The following is a 17035-nucleotide window of genomic DNA, read 5'->3' as shown; positions in this document are numbered from 1 at the left end:
TCTGATGATTTCAGACTCCTGGATGCTAGCCAAAGCTGCCTGTGTCCCATCAGTATGCTGCAGCATAATGTACAAACTTCAAACAGGACTAATATATAAAATCAACACAAATTATTATATTAAGTTCATAGCATCAATTAATAAAAGCATAGCAACAGTTTAATATTAAAACAGCTTTATCTATTTTATGCTTTAAAATCAGTCTGCCTCCAGAAAGTGAGGTAGGATTTCACTCTGAGGTTTTGCAGGAACTTGGTTCAGATTAACCTGATAGCATAATATGCCCTTTAGAGCCAATAAATTTATTTCTTGTACCACAGTAGCTGTACTGAAGATAATACTGAGATGATACTTCAATAATCAAAATAATGAACTTTTTGAAGTCATGCTATTTCACTGTATTGCATGAAGATGCAGTTCCCATTAGAGACTCATGGATCCTTTCAGTATCTGAATCATACAGGGAGGTATTGCCTTGAGCATATCAATTATCCAGATGCAGGAGAAGCTTAAAATACTTAAGGAAAGGAGAAAAATATATGACATTCCAATACTGCTTGTTATGCACAGCATTCAAAACTTGATGTTTCTCACTCACCCTTTAGTGTTTAGAAAGGCAACAAAGCCTCTCTTGGGCCCTCCTCTAAGTAAATAGGTGTTTCCTTTTGTAAGGTGCCTCCTCCAAGGTCAGGATTAGCGTCTGTCATAGTCCCTCAGTTTCATGATATGAGGAGGTTATATCTCAGGGATTTTTTGGGAGAGAGGGGAAAGTATAAATCTTTATTGTCACACTCAAGAATGGAGAGAACATAATTCCAGAAAGATTATAAAAGCTCAGACACCTTAATAAATTAATGTTGGAAACCTCCTTCAGTCAGCACTAGACTTCAGAATTGCAGTTTAAAAGGCAACTACATCTATTGGCTGTATCATTTGACTTTTTATTGAGGTATATCTGCTTTGAGATGGTAAAGTCAAAAGCAGAGCTGACAGTACTTGTCTTTCCTTAAAAGGTTAAAAGGAAGTCAGACTTTCATGCTGTGGGGCTGTTTTAAAAGAAGTGTCACCTACCTCAGTTGAAAGAATCTGTCTGTGCCCTTTGAGAGCCCTTCTAATTATAGATGCTGAGGTGTCCTTGAGCTTTGAAGCAAATGCTGTTATCCAGTTCAATATATTGTACATTGCAGATGACTCTTTTATCTTTCCATCCAAAAGTACATTTTCAGCTTTTGGTCACAGGTTAACTGTAATTATATTACCCCTTCTAGAGATGAAGGTTCTGTAAGCACCTAAAAAGGTATAATTCATTTGCAAGTACACACACAATGAATTTTCTCCTTTTAAAAGTGACTTTATTTCCAAGAAATGGGTTCTTATTTCCCAGTATTGTGTTCACTTGATCATGGGCTTCACGAGAACGCTTTGATTACAGTGATGCAGTTACTGTTTTGTACTTGCTGAACGGGTTTTTATCAATGTCTGGCCTTAAGAGGTCTTAGCTACATACTTCTTTGATGTGGTAGTTTAAACAAACTCTTCACTGTCTTGGTTATTTTCTCTGTGTTTTGGAGTACATAACTGTAAGTGCGGAAATTGTCAGGAAGAAACACGAGTCCTAGGAAAACAAGCCAAATTCACAAACATATAATAAATTATTATTTTAACAGAACTATAAAACAGGTTAAAAAGGTTTGTAAACAGAAGAGATATTTTTCGGGCTTTCCAGCACAAATTATCTCCTTTCAGGCTGAAACAGAAGGAGAAATCTTTCAACTAAGTATGGTGGAGAACATTTGTTCTAAGTTTAACGTAATTATGTTGTTCAATTAATTAGTAACTGCTGGATTCCTGGAGCATATAGGTGGCCTCTCAATAATGAGGACTGAAAGTCTGGTTTCACTCTTTGACTTCAACATAAAGCCATTAATCACCACTCTTTTCTCTTAACCAGAGCCCGCAATGAAAATGAGCAGCAATAACGCAGCAATTACCAACTCCCATGGGCTGACACAATCACCTCCACAAACCAGCCATCAATCACAAGCCACCAAAAAGTCAGGAGTGCAGAGCCAGGCCCTCGGGTGCTGCTGTGAGTGCTCTTTGCAGGGCACTTGTGGCCCCCACCTCGCTGGTAAAAAGGGGCCTCCTTGCAGGGAGTACGTTCCTCTGAGGTGAGAAATTAAAACTGCTTTTTCCAAGGTCTGTAGTAATGCCTGTACTGCTCCCTGCACATATTCCTCACTCGCATTCTTGGGCCATCACAGCTATAATGATGCCATTACCACTTATTTAACCTGTCAGAGTATTTTACCGAGTTCTTAAACTGTCAGCTCAGGATAGGCAGTAAGTTGTGCTGATGGGGTTTATCGTTCATGAAATACACCTTCCCAGTTCTAATGTGCGTGTATTTTCTGTGCTTGTTGGTACAATCTCCAAGAAAAAATACCAAGATTTTAAATGAAGAAATACAGAATTCCTCAGGATGTTTTAAATCTTATCTATAAGTTCCAGAGGGATGTCATTTATGCATAGTGTTCCCTTTAGGAATACAGGTTACTTTTTAATTTGATTTTAGCATTTTTGAAAAATACCAGACTCTTCGCAATAGAACTACACAAAGCTTTATTTGCAGGTCACCTTCTTAAGTCGTTGGGAGATTATATTCAATGAATAAATTGAAACAACTCAAACATTACAGAAGTTATCAGGAACAAGAGTTTGTTGTACAAGAGCATTTTAGGGATGACATAACAAGATAGGTACTCTGATAGCTGCTCTGGCAGATCTCCTAAAGCCAATAAGCACGTACAGTAAGCGTGGTGCAGAACACCAAAGGCAGCTTATTACACATTCTCTGCCTGATAACAGATTAAATTGAATGTGAAGAAAAACCTTCAGACAAAGAAAGTTTCTTTGTGTTTCCCCGAGAAAGTGACTCATCTGAATTCTGGTGGAAATACCCCTTTCAGCATAAATTAATACCATAGGTCTCAAAATTTCCCAAATTAATAGAGTGATTATATATTCCACATGCATTAATTCTGCAGAGAGGTATAGGTTTCATCTTCTGTGGCCACCAAACACTCAAGTCTGTTACAAAAGCATAACAACATGCAAATGAGAAATTTCAGTTTCATATCAGCTAACATATACTGGATATGCACAGTGCTTAAAAAATTGCATCATTTCTGCATCTCTACCTGGAGCAGTTAATTTTGATTTTGTTACTGATTTATAGGAGAAAATGCCACCATATCCCTGACATAGTACGAAGTCAAGTTCCACTTCTCAAATATTTCAGTGGGTTTCCTTGGCTGCCAATTTGTTCTGTTGCCCTGGACATGCAGGGTGCCATTACTGTGCTTGAAGTTGATATTAAGGTGAACTGCAAGTCTTCTAAGATTTTCCCCCTTTCTGTTCTATATTTTTCCAAAGAGGAGTAGGTACTCTGAGCCATTTATCTGGAATTAGTTTCTCACATAATTTTCTTAAAGAGAAAGCAAGTAAAATATCCCAAAGACTGAAAACTAGGGAAAGGAACAAGCTAAAACATAACATATGCTGCCATTTTTTTAGAAAAAAAATGTGTTTATGTGTTTATGCTTGCTTTTATTTGTGTTGCTGAATATCACAAAAGCCAAAGAATAATTACTCAGGATGTCCTTATTGATATTGCTGATCATAGAACCATAGAGTCATTTAGGTTGGAAAAGGATTTTAAGACCATCAAGTCCAGCTGTTAACCCAGCACTGCCCAGTCCACCACTAAACCACATAAAAGTGGATCACAAGACCTCAACACAAGTCATTTAAAGCACTTTTGAATTTGAGAACAGACTAAATTGTCCGTAAAAGCAACAAAGAAAACCTGTCATCTAAATTGAAGTATGCTAATATGTTCTCATAGATTTGACAAGAACGAATGCACTGCCATGAAAGTATCAAGCATTGTTATCTCTAGGTTATTGAGATTTCTTTCCATCTAAACAGCCCTCACTTTTACCTCTCATGTACACAAGGAATCCAGTGGTTTGCATAAACCTGGAATTTTCTCCATTCTCCAGTCTCCCTGATAATTAAATGGTAGAAATTTGAAATTAAAAGAAAAATTGAAGCTGACAAATATGTTGAAAGAGAGATGTGTAATCATCTCGAGGTAATATCACGCTACTTTACATCCTGCAGCCTTTTAATAGATACTGTTATTCTAGAAATCATGCCCATTATTTTTCAAAACCTGATAAAAAATCTTAGGCATCTTATTAAGAAGCAGCAGAAACCATAGGATGGTTTAAGTGCAGAAACTTGTAAAAAATGGAAGTACTTTCTCCAGGACACTCTAGGTTCCTGCAAGTGTCTCTCCAGTTCCAGCAATTATCCTTGCTATACATTATCATATCACACATTTGGGGACCTTTTTCAGCACTCCTTTCATTTTGTTATATTGAGGAATATGTCTGTGTGAAGAGGAAACATGGACTAGGGACACCCTTGGAATGATATAATCAGTAGGGCTGAAGTATGAGGCAGTTTGTGAATGATAACTACAAATTATGTAGGAAGAATTTAAGTAGCAAAACAAGGAGGAACACTGAAACAAAGACATTGCATTTGTAAGTATCCTAATAGCCTGGATTTCATTTGACATAGTCCCTCAAAGATTTCCATACCATATAGATACATTCTACTGGATCTTTTACATAAAAAACTTTGCTGATTTCTCTGCAGATTCAGACTAGATTTCCATTCTCATTAACTACCTTCACATTTCATTTTGAGACCACAGGTTAAATACTTTCTTGGAATTTCTTAATTAAGAATAAATGTAATGTACTTTCTGAGTATATTCTGCCAAATTTCCAAAGAGATTAAGGCAGTTCTCAGAGGAAAATGGGTGCTTTACACACATACTAACTTCACAAACAGAACAGCTAAGGACTCTTTTGAGTCCAGTAATTATTGACTCCAGACCTTAACTTAACAACCTATTGCCAAAATCTGTCTTTCCTACTGCAGGGGAGGGGCTTCAGCATCCCTCAGCCTCTCCAGCGCAACCCAGCTTCCTGTGCCAGCTTCATCAGGACAGAAGTGGCAGGAGCAATGTGGCCACCTACAAGGTTCTGCAGGTACAGGTGTGCTCACATCTTCTCCCCTGTCACTGCACTGGGGCAGAGGAATTATCTGACTTGCACAGCCTGGCATTTTGTCTCCAAATGAATAAAATAATGGTATAATAGTCTACAAGACATCTGGACTTTTCTGTCTGGCTGCTTGAGATGTCTCTTTGATTCCCACGTGGTCAAAGATTGCTCTGTGTTGTGCCAGGAAACACATGAGCATTCCCTCCACACATTTGGGGACCACTTTGGAAATAAAATAACCAAAGAAATCTCTAACACATATTTAAAAGATTGTAATTAATTGGTTAGATTTCTTTTTCCCTTTCTTTTTCTCTTTCTCCCCTACCCCTTCTTCTTTCTCCTGTTCTTGTTCTTGTACTTCTTCTTTTTTTCTTTCTTCTTCCTCTTCTCCTTCTCCTCCTCCTTCTCCTCCTTCTCCTTCTTCTCCTCTTCTTCCTCCCCCTCCTCTTTTATCTTTTTCTTTTTCTCTTTTTTTTCCACGTGGTATATTTTTGGAATATATCTTCTCACTTTTTATTCTGGTCCATAACAAGACTGATGAGTCACTGAAGCTATCAATGGGATTTTTCCAGCCACCCTCGCTCTGCACACACTGCACTCCAAGGTAAAGGTCTGGATGACCTCTGGAGGCCAAAATGAGAAACTGGAAATTTTTACCATGTGTTTCTGGAAGGAAAGAGTAGACCCAGTGCTCTCCACTGCCGTTAATAAGAATATCTCATTAAGGATGAGTTTCAATATATAGAAACTGAGGATGAGGATGAGGGTGGAGGAATTGTTTTATCAAAGACCAAATGTGCCTGATACAGACACAGAGGCAGTATTTGTGGTTCTGCAACAATGTACATTGAATATATTGTGGGGCATATTGAAACAGCATGAAATTAAGTATGATTTTTCAGGTTTTCTCATGCTCTTTCATGTTACAAAGTTTCCAGTAAATTCACAAACCCTCTTTTCCAAGTGTGATCTCTTGCCATTATATTCATCTTACCTGGCTGCTCAGACAAACCTCTATTTTAAAATTTTTTTTGCTACAGAAAGGTTTAGATTACTAAAAACATGTGATTCAGTCTGGTTCCTCTTTCCTTAAAGACTGTGGAAATCAGTTATAATCAGTGACAAATGATAAACTGGGCAGAAGGTGCATTTTAATATTGAGAAGGGAAATTTCACAGTCTTAGGTATTCAGGTAAAACTTTGATTGATCTAAACAGATGCTTAAATTCTATTGAAACATTGAGGACTTAACCCACATAAAATCATTACCATAATTAAGATCTTTGCAGAATCAAAATTATACTGGTATTTACCCAAGATGGAGAGATGCACAGTATCATCTCTATAATTTACATGTTTTAAACGTCCTCTAATACTTTCAGCATTTATCCTTCTGACTCTTATGTTTTGTCTTACCAGGTTTTAGTGTTTAAGATTAGAGGGGAACCTTTAAACAAGCAGCCTGATGATCTGCACGAAAAGGCTTAATATTGGTCCCATTATCCTTACCCAGAGACCAGTTACCCCTGGTTAACTGAAGCACAGCTTCCAGAAAGCCACTTAATCCTGGCTTGTGGTTATCAAGTTTATTCCTCTAATGTCCTGCTCCAATGGTCAAGGCCTGTCATTTTTTGAAGATTGCTTTATTTCTCACCTGGCTGTGGATGACCTCAGTATTCAACCATTGACTCTCTGTGTGCTGATCTTTGCTAAAGTTGAGTCCTTTTGCATCTTTCTCCAGCAAGACAATCAGCTCATGTCATTTCCCAGTCCTTTCTTTGACAGGATAAATAGAGTCCTTAGTTTTCCACTATGAGAAATTTTAATATTTTTAATTAAATTTAATTTTATTTAATTTAACCTAATAATTTTCAATATTTTCAATAATTTTTGTCATCCCAAATAATTTTAATTTCCTTTAAAATATAGGCACCAAAACTGTTACCTTCTGTAGTAATACTCAGTTTCTCATTTAAGGTACTTAAATCTTTTAAAAGTGCTTTGTGCTGGGACAGAGGGTCTTAGTCTCTGCATGACCAGCACCCCATGTTCCAACACGTACAGTGTTTCTTTTGACTCTAATGATTTGGACTCAGCTTATGGTCTGGACTCATGCTCTGTTGAGAGCATTCTCTGTTGGTGCTCTGCCCTCGTTGCAGATATCATTAGATAAATTCCTGTGTATAGGCTTAAGCCAAATTGTATTAGGAATGATTTTATATTTATTTCTAGAACACAAATAGAAATGATGAAGAGTATCACTTAGCACTAATTTTGGTGAAAACCACTTAAGGTATGCCCTCATGGATTGCCCTTTGAGATCTTAAAACAGTTTAGTGTAAGGTTATTGATATTGTAAAGTGCCAATTTCTCAACTGGGATGTGTGTGTAGATGTGTGTGTGATGATAAAAAATAAAAATACATCCATTACATCTATTATGTATATGTAGTACAGCAATCAGACAGGAAGCAAACTCACTGAAGAATAAAATCAGGTTTGTTTTGCCAAGCCTTGTTGCAGTCAAATTGTGTTGAGTGACTTTCATTGTTCTGATAATTATTAATTAATTTTTATATTTGGGGTTGAAGTCAGAATAGCTGCATTTATTATGTGGAATTTTGTTAAGCACTATGACTTAACAGTACTGAAGGTAGCTGCATCAGTCACACATCTCCTTGCCTAGCCCTTTTGTGCTGATACTTTCTCAGGCCAGTTAGTTTAAGAATAGCTGGCAGTTAGAAATAATATCTTATTTTTCAGTGCCTTTTGAATAATAAGCACATCTTGTGTCTTCATGAATAAGTGAGCTATTCTGTTTCCTTCCAAACAAAAAATTATTATTATTATTATTTGTTGAAAACTCTACTATTTTCCTTCATTACTAGCTGTGCTATTATTCTTCTTCATGACAGGTATATTTAGTACACTAAGATTTCTTTTTCTCCTAATACAGATATCACCATTCACACTGCTGTTCGATTGTATCTTTTCCAAAGTTCTTATCTGCTGACTTCTGTTCCATTTTTCTGTGCTCCAAAAGCTTACCCTGAGTTTGCACTGACTGCTGTCTATTCCTCCCATTTCTCTTTGCAACATCTGTTACTCAAATTATCACCTTCATTTTGCTACTGAACTAAAAGGAGCTTTTTGAAAAACATTACATCTTTTCAACTGTACATCCATGTCTTTTTAGTCATCTAATATAAGTTTCTAAACAGTCCTCTGAGGAACCAGAAAAAAAAAAAAGATTGCCAGTCAGAAAAGAATCACTTTTCATAATTTCCCTCAGCTTGACAAAACTAACCCTTTTTCTCTCTTTTTCCACACTGAATGTAATCAGATTGTGATCACTGATCTCCAGGCTTTGCCAGCTTCCTTTCTAGTGACTAAATTTTCTTTCTTTTTTTTTTTTTTTAAAAGCCAAAACAACAAAGCCTGCTACAGAATTGCTTTTTGTTGGACATATTGTTGCTGTGAGAATGTGCCATCTACTGCTTCAGGACTGTTGTGTTTTACTACAGGCTCCCTGGCTGAAACCTACAAACCCTCCAACATTTTTTTCCTGTCTTTGCATTGGGAACAGGTGCTCAGATAGGGAGCTGTGCTGCCCTCCTACTGGGAATCATGTAGCAGCCACCCCTGCCCATCTCCCCATCTCAGTTTCCTTCCTGAGTTTTGTCTGACATGCATCAGATGCTGTAATTGCACATTTCTCTCAGCTGTGCATTACTGGAGCAGTTCCAGGTCTGTAACTGTGTTGCTGGGTGGGTCAGGAGGAAGGAATAAGCAGGCAGGGAGGGGCTCTCCAGCTTGGCAAACCAGGGTCCCATGGGCTGTGGGAGAACCCAGCTGAAGTCTGATCTCCCCTCAACATACAGCAACCCAGAACTACTGGCACTGCTGCAAAGTCCACTTTTGGGCTTACAGCAGCTGCATATCCCAGCATTTTCAGAAGTCCTCATCTGAGTCTGGTTTGAACTATCTCCCCTGGGCAGCCAGGTGAAGAAAAATAATGATTTCTCCTAACCAGAGAGGATGATAGGAAGTGGCCTCAAGTTGTTCCAGGAGAGATATAGATGGGATATCAGGAAAAATTTTTTCACCAGAGGAGTTTTCAAGCACTGGAACAGGCTGCTGAGGGAAGTGGTGGAATCACCATCCCTGGAGGTATTTAAAAGACATGCAGATGTTGGTATTTAGGGACAGGGCTTAGTGGTGCACTTGTCAGTGCTGTGTTTACCATCCTACTCGATGGTCTTTGAGGTCTTTTCAGTCCTAAATGATTCCATGATTCTATGAAATGGTTCGTGTCTTGCTTCCTTCTGTGGGTAGACCAAAAAACCCGCACAAGCTTAGTGTCAAGCATCCATCTCACTTAATGAGTAATTTTGAATTTCAAAATTAATTACACATGGGGAATGAAACCAGAGCAAAAAGGGAGTCAAAAAATGCTGCAAATTTTGAATAGAAGCACCATAGAGTCATTTCTTTGCAGTACTGCAAGAACCTACTGTTACAAACCTACTTGAAAGCTCTACCACTTGGGTTGGAAACAACGTGGTGGGGGGATTTTTTTCCTCTGATGCTGACTCATTTTTAATTACCTTTTGCTCCCTAATAAATTTAGAACACTTAAATTGAAAATAGCTTTGATCCACAGCCCCCACTTATTATCAGAAATCTGTGTGCAATTGCACCCAGTGTTTCAGTTTGCATAACTTTTTTGTGACGCTATTAAAGCTGCTTGCATAATAAAATTAAATGCAGTTTACATTTAGTAATGTGTCTGTTCACTTGCCTGTAATCAAACTGACAGCTTTTCCTTTAAACAGTCAATCAAGTCTCCGGTTCTTTCTGGCTCTGTTTATTTGATTGGAGTTGAGATGTCATAAAACAGAATGGAATATTTTACAAGTTCTGATTACATGCTTTGACTTTTTTAGGACTGCAATTTCTTTCATTCATAAAAAAGAACCTCTGAATTATTAAAAAAAAAAAAACCACCCTGATTTTCATTTCACAGTTGATGCTACAGTTACCAAAACCACAATCTGAATTCTAAATGTTTTTTCTCTGTCAAAAGTAGCTAAAAAGCCTACACATTAAGTTCTTAATTGATTAGATTACAGCAACAATTTCATGAATAAGGCATATTTTTTCCAGGCTATATCCTCTGAATAGAGTTTTATTTAAAGATAAGGCAAAATGATTCTGCTACAGAACAGAATCTAGGAACTGAATGATACATCTGCAGCTGGAATAGTAGGTGGTTATTTCAAATAAAAAATATCGCCTAGCATTTTTTATTACTTAGAAATTAGGTACATATCCTAAGTATGCCTTAGTGAGACCACGTTAGCTGTCACCAATCACCTTCTTAATTCCGATGTGCCTTGGCATAGTTTCCAGGCAGTTTAGCTCCATGATCTTTCCAGGTGCAGAGGTGAGACTGACTAACCTGTAGTTACCCAGATCTTCCTTTTTCCTCTTTTCAAAAATGGAGGTTAGGTTTCCCCTTTTCCAGTCAGTGGGAGCTTCACTGGACCGCCATGACTTCTCAAATATGAGGGACAGCGCCTTAGCAGCTTCATCCACCAGCTTCCTTGGGGTCCCGTGCACGCATCTCGTCAGGTCACATGGACTCGTGCACCTTCAGCTTCCTGTGATGGTCTCAGACCTGATCTTCTCCTATGGTGGGCAGCTCTTCATTCTCCCAATCCCTGCCTTTGCCTCCTGTGACTTGGGTGGTGTGGCTGGAGAGCTTGCTGGTGAGGAACGAGGCAAAAAGTCATTGAGCACCTCAGCCTTCTCCACATCCCAGGTAACCAGGTCTCCTGTTTCCCTCCAGAGAGGGCCCGCATTCCCTAGTCTTCCTTTTATCATTGATGTACCTCTAGAAGCTTCTCTTCTTGCCCTTGACATCCCTGGCCAGATTTAATTCTATCAGGGCTTTAGCTTTCGTAACCTGATCCCTGGCTGCTTGGACAATTTCTCTGTATTCTTCCCATGCTACCTGTCCTTGCTTTCATCTTCTGTAGGCTTTGTTTCTGTGTTTGAGTTTGTCCAGGAGTTTCTTATCCATCCACACAGGCCTCCTGGCATTTTTGCCTGTCTTCCTCTTTGTTGGGAAGCATGGCTTCTGAGCTTGGAAGAGGTGATCTTTGGATATTACCCAGCTTCCTGGGTCTCCTCTTCCCTTCAGGGTTGGTAGTTTACCAAGCAGATCCCTGAAGAGGCCAATGTCTGCTCTCCTGTAATCCTGGGCACTGAGCTGGCTGTGCACCCTCCTCACTGCTCTAAGGATCTCAAGCTCCACCATTCCATGGTCACTGCAGCCCAGGCTGCCCTTGAGCCTCACATTCCTCACCAGCCCCTCATTTGTGAGAGCAAGGTCCAGCACAGCACAGCACTTCTCCTCAGTGCCTCCTCTGCCACTTGGAGTAGGAAGTTATCATTAGTGCATTCCAAGAACTTCATGGATTGCCTGTGCCCTGCTGGGTTGTCCTTCCAACAGATACTGGGGTGGCTGAAATCCCCCATGGGGACCAGGACTTGTGAATGGGAGGCTGCTCCTACCTGTCTATTGAGGGCCTCATCCATTCAGTTCTCCTGGTAGGGCAGCCTGTCACAGATCCCTACTATAATGTCACCTGTCCCTGCCCTTCCTTAAATCCTGACCCCTCAGCTCTCAGTCAGCTCCTCATCTGTCTGCAGGCAGAGCTCCTTGTACTTCAGCTGCTCATTTACATAGATGGAGACAACTCCTCCTGGTCTCCCTGCCTGTCCTTCCTAAAATGCCTGCATTCGAACACTCCTGTCCCAGGATCCATCCCACCACATCTCTGTGATGCCAACAGGATCACAGCCTTGCAGGGGTGTGCACAACTCTATCTCCTCTTGTTTATTCCCTGTGGTTTGTGTGTTTGCATAGAGACATTTAAGATGGACTCTCAGTGGGGCAACACGGTTAGTGAAGGGTCTGGAGAGTGAGTTATGTGAGGAGTGGCTGAGGGAGCTGGGGGTGTTAAACCTGGAGAAAAGGAGGCTCAGGGGAGACCTTGTTGCTTTCTAAAACTCCCTGAAAGGACGTTGTGGCCAGGTAGGGGTTGGTCCCTTCTCCCAGTCAGCCTGTGACAGGATAAGAGGAAATGGCCTCAAGCTGCAGCAGGAGATGTTCAGATGACATCAGGAAGAATTTCTTCACTGAACGTGTGGTTAAGCATTGGAATGGGCTGCCCAGGATGGTGTTGGAGTCACCACCCCTGGCAGTGTTCAAGAGACGACCGGATATAGCACTTGGTGCTATGGTTTAGTTGATAAGGTGGTGTTTGGTCAAAGGTTGGAACCCAATGGTCTTGGAGGTCTTTTCCAACATTAATGATTTTATGCTTCTGTGATTCTCAATGAAGATGACTTACTGGCTGGAGGGGCTGTAATTCCTTGGTGCTGCTCTTCTGGTGCTCTCCTGCTGACCTGTAAATCCTCTCCAGGCTCTGAGCATTTCTTGTTGGCCCTGGCATCAGACTGGTAGGAGTGGGGTGGATTGAGGCTTCTCCTCCCCAGCAACTGTAATTTAAAGCCTCTTCCCCAGCTCAGCAAGCCTGTGACCAAAGATCTTTCCCTTCTCTGACAGACGGGCCCCATCACTCCTCAGGCTTCTCAAAGCAAGTCCCATCATCCAAGTAGCCAAACCCCTGGCTTGTGGCACCAGTCCTGTAACCATTTGTTGATTTGCCAGATTTGACTGTCCCTTTCAACCCCTTTCCGTTTGACTTTTGGGAGGATAGATGAAAAAGCTGTCTGTGTTCCAGATGCCCTCACCACTGCTTACAAAGTTCTGTAATCCTTGATCCTCTTCAAACATTTTATTTCAGATCAATCCTCAGTTTCAATTTGTAGCATTTGGCAGACTATGTCAGCATCAAACATGGCCATATTTTTATTCATCTTACCCTTTGATCTTTTCGTATATTATACACAGATACTTAATGGTCTTACTGCTACAGGCCTCATGGGATCCTACATTCAAAATACCTCTCTGGAACATATATTCAAAATAACCATTTGAAATACTTATGAAAGCACTATGATTAAATTAACTTTTTGTATATAACCTGATATAACCACAAAAAAACTAGGGCAAGTTTTTCAGTCCTGACTCTTTCTTTGGTGTATCACTATGTTGTAGTCTCAAGGGACCCAGTTTCAAGAATTCGTAGGTACTTTTAAGATATCATTATCTGAGGATCAAAAATTTAGATTGCAGAATTACTGAGATATGACTTCTAATAAAGATAAATAAGAATCCAAACCAGTGATATACCATACACATATTGGGAATACGTGTCATTTATAGATCTCTTCAAATATACTTAACTGCATGAAAAAACTTTGAAAAAAGTTATAGCATCAGTTTAGGATATCCTTTCTTCATGAACAGTTTAAATGGTACATATTGCTAATAGGAATGATAGCCCTACTAGTACATATATTCCTATATTTATGGATACATGATCTGAAAAAGCAGTCTTCCACAGGGATGACAGGCATGGGGCAAGGAAATGTAAGAAGCATAAATCAGAATTGTATTCTTTACTTCAAAGTCTAATTGATTAAATTTGTATGATGGGATTAATGCTCTATTCTGAAGCTTTAGTTGTGTATAATTCCACAAGACTTAACATGACTAGAAATTACCAAAAAAACCTGAGAATATTCTGTTGCCTGAAAAAAAAAAGCTGCAATAATCCCAAGAGATGAAGACTTAAGTCCTTCTTAGGTGCCTAACTTCAGCTACCTAAATGTGAGGCACCTGGGCTAAACCAGCTCTGCTCCCTGCTTAGCCAAGGAGATGGACATCCCTAAGGCAGTAACCAGCTTATGGGTCCACCTGAGCACGGTTTGGGTACCTTCTCTCCTAGCAGCTGTGAAGACAGTCCAAGTAACTACACAGAGCTCAGATATGGATTTTTCAGGACTATGTTTATATAAAAGAAATCTGACCCAGACATAAAGACTGGTTGATTATTGTACTATTAATTAACTCTAACTACAGTTTTAGCAGCTCCATAAAAGTGGAAGTCTTCTGAATATCTCATCGAGTGTAATAATTAAACTCTGCATTATGAATATAACTTCATTAGGAAGCCAATTTGAAATTTCAAGCCTGAAGGAACTCTTATCCCTGGCCCAAGTGTGGTGAATTCTAATAATTCTTCCACATTTTAGTATACTGAAGAAATTAAAAATAATTTGCTGTATACTCTCTTTCTGTACTCTGTGAATGCAACTCATAAATTAATTGACAGCAGATGTTAAAGGATTTGATCTAAATTGTTAGATTCAAATTAATATGATCTACAGACAAAAGAATTTAAAATTTAGAAGGTCAAGAGGAATCCTAACCCCTATTAGAAAAGAAAAATAATGTGAAGAATAGAATAAACACTTCTAGATTTATCAGCTGTCTTTCAAACATTTTTTGAGAAGAAATCCTGATAGTTATATAGTTTTTCAACGTATGGGGAAATTAAATCATGTACCAGTTCAGTTCAGTGACTGAAGTACATTTCATTAGCTCTTCAGCCATTACAAGATTGTTTAGCTGCTACAAACAAAATCTAGCAATCTAATTTATCAAGATCCTGTTTGTGGAAATTAAAAATAATAAAAAATTATTTGGTCTAGTTTTTATATCCATCTTCTTGGTGCCACCAGGGAAGGAGACGTGGGAGGATGGTGGTTGACAATGCAGAGGCACCAGCACCAGTACAGAGCTTGGCAGGGCAGCTCGGTGCTGCTCGCCCGCTTGGAGACCCTCATCCTCTGAGCTTTGCTTTGGGCTCCCCCAGGGGCAGGCAGGTCAGCAGGGAAAAGCAGGTGGTGCCTGGTGGCAGCAACAGTGCTTTACCTCCCTGGATTCACGCTGGTTTTTTGCCAAACATAAATAATGCTCTTGACTCATAGTCATTAGGGCACTGTAAAAGCATTTGGTATTTCCCCCTCCTGTGCTTGTGCTTTAACTGCAAATAACTGACAGCAGCAATTTCGTTCCTCAGCACAGCTGTAATTTGATATAGAGTCCCTTGGACTGGTATCTCATTGCTACTGCCTGCCCATTGCAGAAAGAGAAGACTTTATTGGATGTTTCATGGCAGTTTGGCTTTAGCTGAGCTTTTTCTGGTCCTCTTATGAAGGCTGCTGAAAGTGGCTGTCTTAAACCCTTAGGAACTTTGCAGCTACTTTGCAGTGGAGCCACAGTTTCAATGCTTTACAAGCACAGAATAAAAATGGGAGATGCCCTCCTCAATAAAACAAGAATAACCCTGGACACTGCCTCTTCGCAACAGGTTTTCCCCAGCCTTGGAAGACAGTATAGTTCAAAGCTGCTAGCCAGTTTTTCCCAGTCACAAAGTTACCTGCTAATTCTCAGATTTTGAATTGATCTCGCTCCAGATCTAAAGCAGCCCTTCAAGATGCTCCAATATGTGGCATACTTGCTGTGGGCTCCAGTGTAAAGGATAAAATTATATCCTCTGACCAGTGTTCTTCTTGTTTTATAGCCCAGGTCTTCCATCCCATGTGCTCCCACTCAGCTGCATTTCCAGCATGCTGAGTAATTGGGCTACTTCGTTTTAGAAGGGGGTCCCCAAAAAGCAAAACTCTCATCAGCAAGTGCTGAAAATGTTTAGCGTGCAGGGATGGCTTTGTTGCAACTGTGATGTGGATACAACTCCTGCTTGCATCTGCTGACCAACTGCTAGGAAAGGGCTTATCAAATTAAAAGAATAACTGTTTTCTGCCTGTCTAAGATTACTTTCTACTCTACTCCCCCAAGGAATGTACGTACCTATCAGCTGGCCAGTTTGAATATGGACAATTCTTTAAGCCACTTAAAGTTGTGACCGCCTCTGTGATCCACACTTAAGAATAGACAAACCCCTCCAGCTCTCTCTCTTGTTTCCGGTGCTGGGACAGGTGGCTGCGGGGCCCGAGCGGGGCTGCTCGGGCTGGGCCGGGCCACGCCATCCTGGAGCCGATGGGCCCTGTTCCACCCGCGGACACCCCCCCCAAACCCTGCTGTGGGCAGCCGGAGCAGCTCAGCTCTCCCCCACTCTCCCCTGTGATAAGCCACATTCCAGCTGCAAGGCCGAGGTGAGATTAACCCTTTTAGTGCTGTGAAGAGCTGAAAACCTGAGGGAAAAGAAAGAGGAGATGCTTAAAGCTGAAATTCTGTTGTGAAGCTATGATATATCAGAGTACCCATTGTAATTTCATGAAGATATGGGGGGTGGAGTGTTCAGCTTGTACCTATGATCTCAGCACCTGTGCTGAGATAGGCAGATGCTGACGCAGCTGTAATTTCATGAGAAATTTGGACAGGGAGAGATGGACCAGATGAGGACTTTTGCTCCAAATGGGAAAGGAGAAAACTTCAGTTCCTAGAGAGGCTCCCAGAGATAGTCCTAACGATGAAGATGAGGAAAACCCTTTGCTCCCAGGGAAGGAGAAGGGCCTCTCTTCTTGGAGATGAAGTGCTCCCAGAGATGGGTCAAGAGAACTTTTGTTTCTGAATGGCTCAACCTTAAAATTGTACCCCAAAAACCTTCAAGAGTGGACCCTCGAAAGCAGTTGTGGGAAAAGCTGCAAGTTGGGGGAAGGGATTCACATGCAAGCAGAGAGACTCCTCTTCCTAAATGGACTGAACAAAGTTATTTGGAAGTGGGCGGCTGTCTCGTTGTGATAATGTTCACAGCATGAGCAAAAGAGACTCTTCTTTCTAAATGGACTGAACAAGGTTGTTATGGAAGTGATAAACAGACTGAACATCTTAAAGGTTGTCTTTTTACATTGTCAGTGGGAGAAGGGAGGAAGGTGGGGGGAGGAGGAGAG

General features: G+C 40.3%; 1 protein-coding gene across 3 annotated transcripts in view; it reads left to right on the top strand.

Moving 5' to 3' along the window:
• The window catches only part of LOC125317800, a 205347-nt gene extending 195427 nt beyond the window's left edge, over nucleotides 1–9920 (top strand). For 2 of the 3 annotated variants that reach the window (XR_007200184.1, XR_007200186.1), the window contains 3 exons: nucleotides 1952–2171; nucleotides 5017–5126; nucleotides 8564–9920. Coding sequence is in view for 1 of the 3 variants with exons in the window: in XM_048287906.1 (XP_048143863.1) it covers nucleotides 1952–2171; nucleotides 5017–5132; nucleotides 8564–8826 (599 nt within the window). In the remaining 2 variants the exon portion in view is untranslated. Of the gene's footprint in view, nucleotides 1–1951; nucleotides 2172–5016; nucleotides 5133–8563 lie in introns of all 3 variants that reach the window. The other variant, XM_048287906.1, reaches the window with a different exon arrangement.
• Nucleotides 9921–17035: the final 7115 nt, after the last annotated feature.

The sequence above is a fragment of the Corvus hawaiiensis genome, chromosome 2, assembly GCF_020740725.1.
Source record: "Corvus hawaiiensis isolate bCorHaw1 chromosome 2, bCorHaw1.pri.cur, whole genome shotgun sequence".
NCBI classification, from domain to species: Eukaryota; Metazoa; Chordata; class Aves; order Passeriformes; family Corvidae; genus Corvus; species Corvus hawaiiensis.
This window is presented reverse-complemented; position numbering and strand designations above follow the sequence as displayed.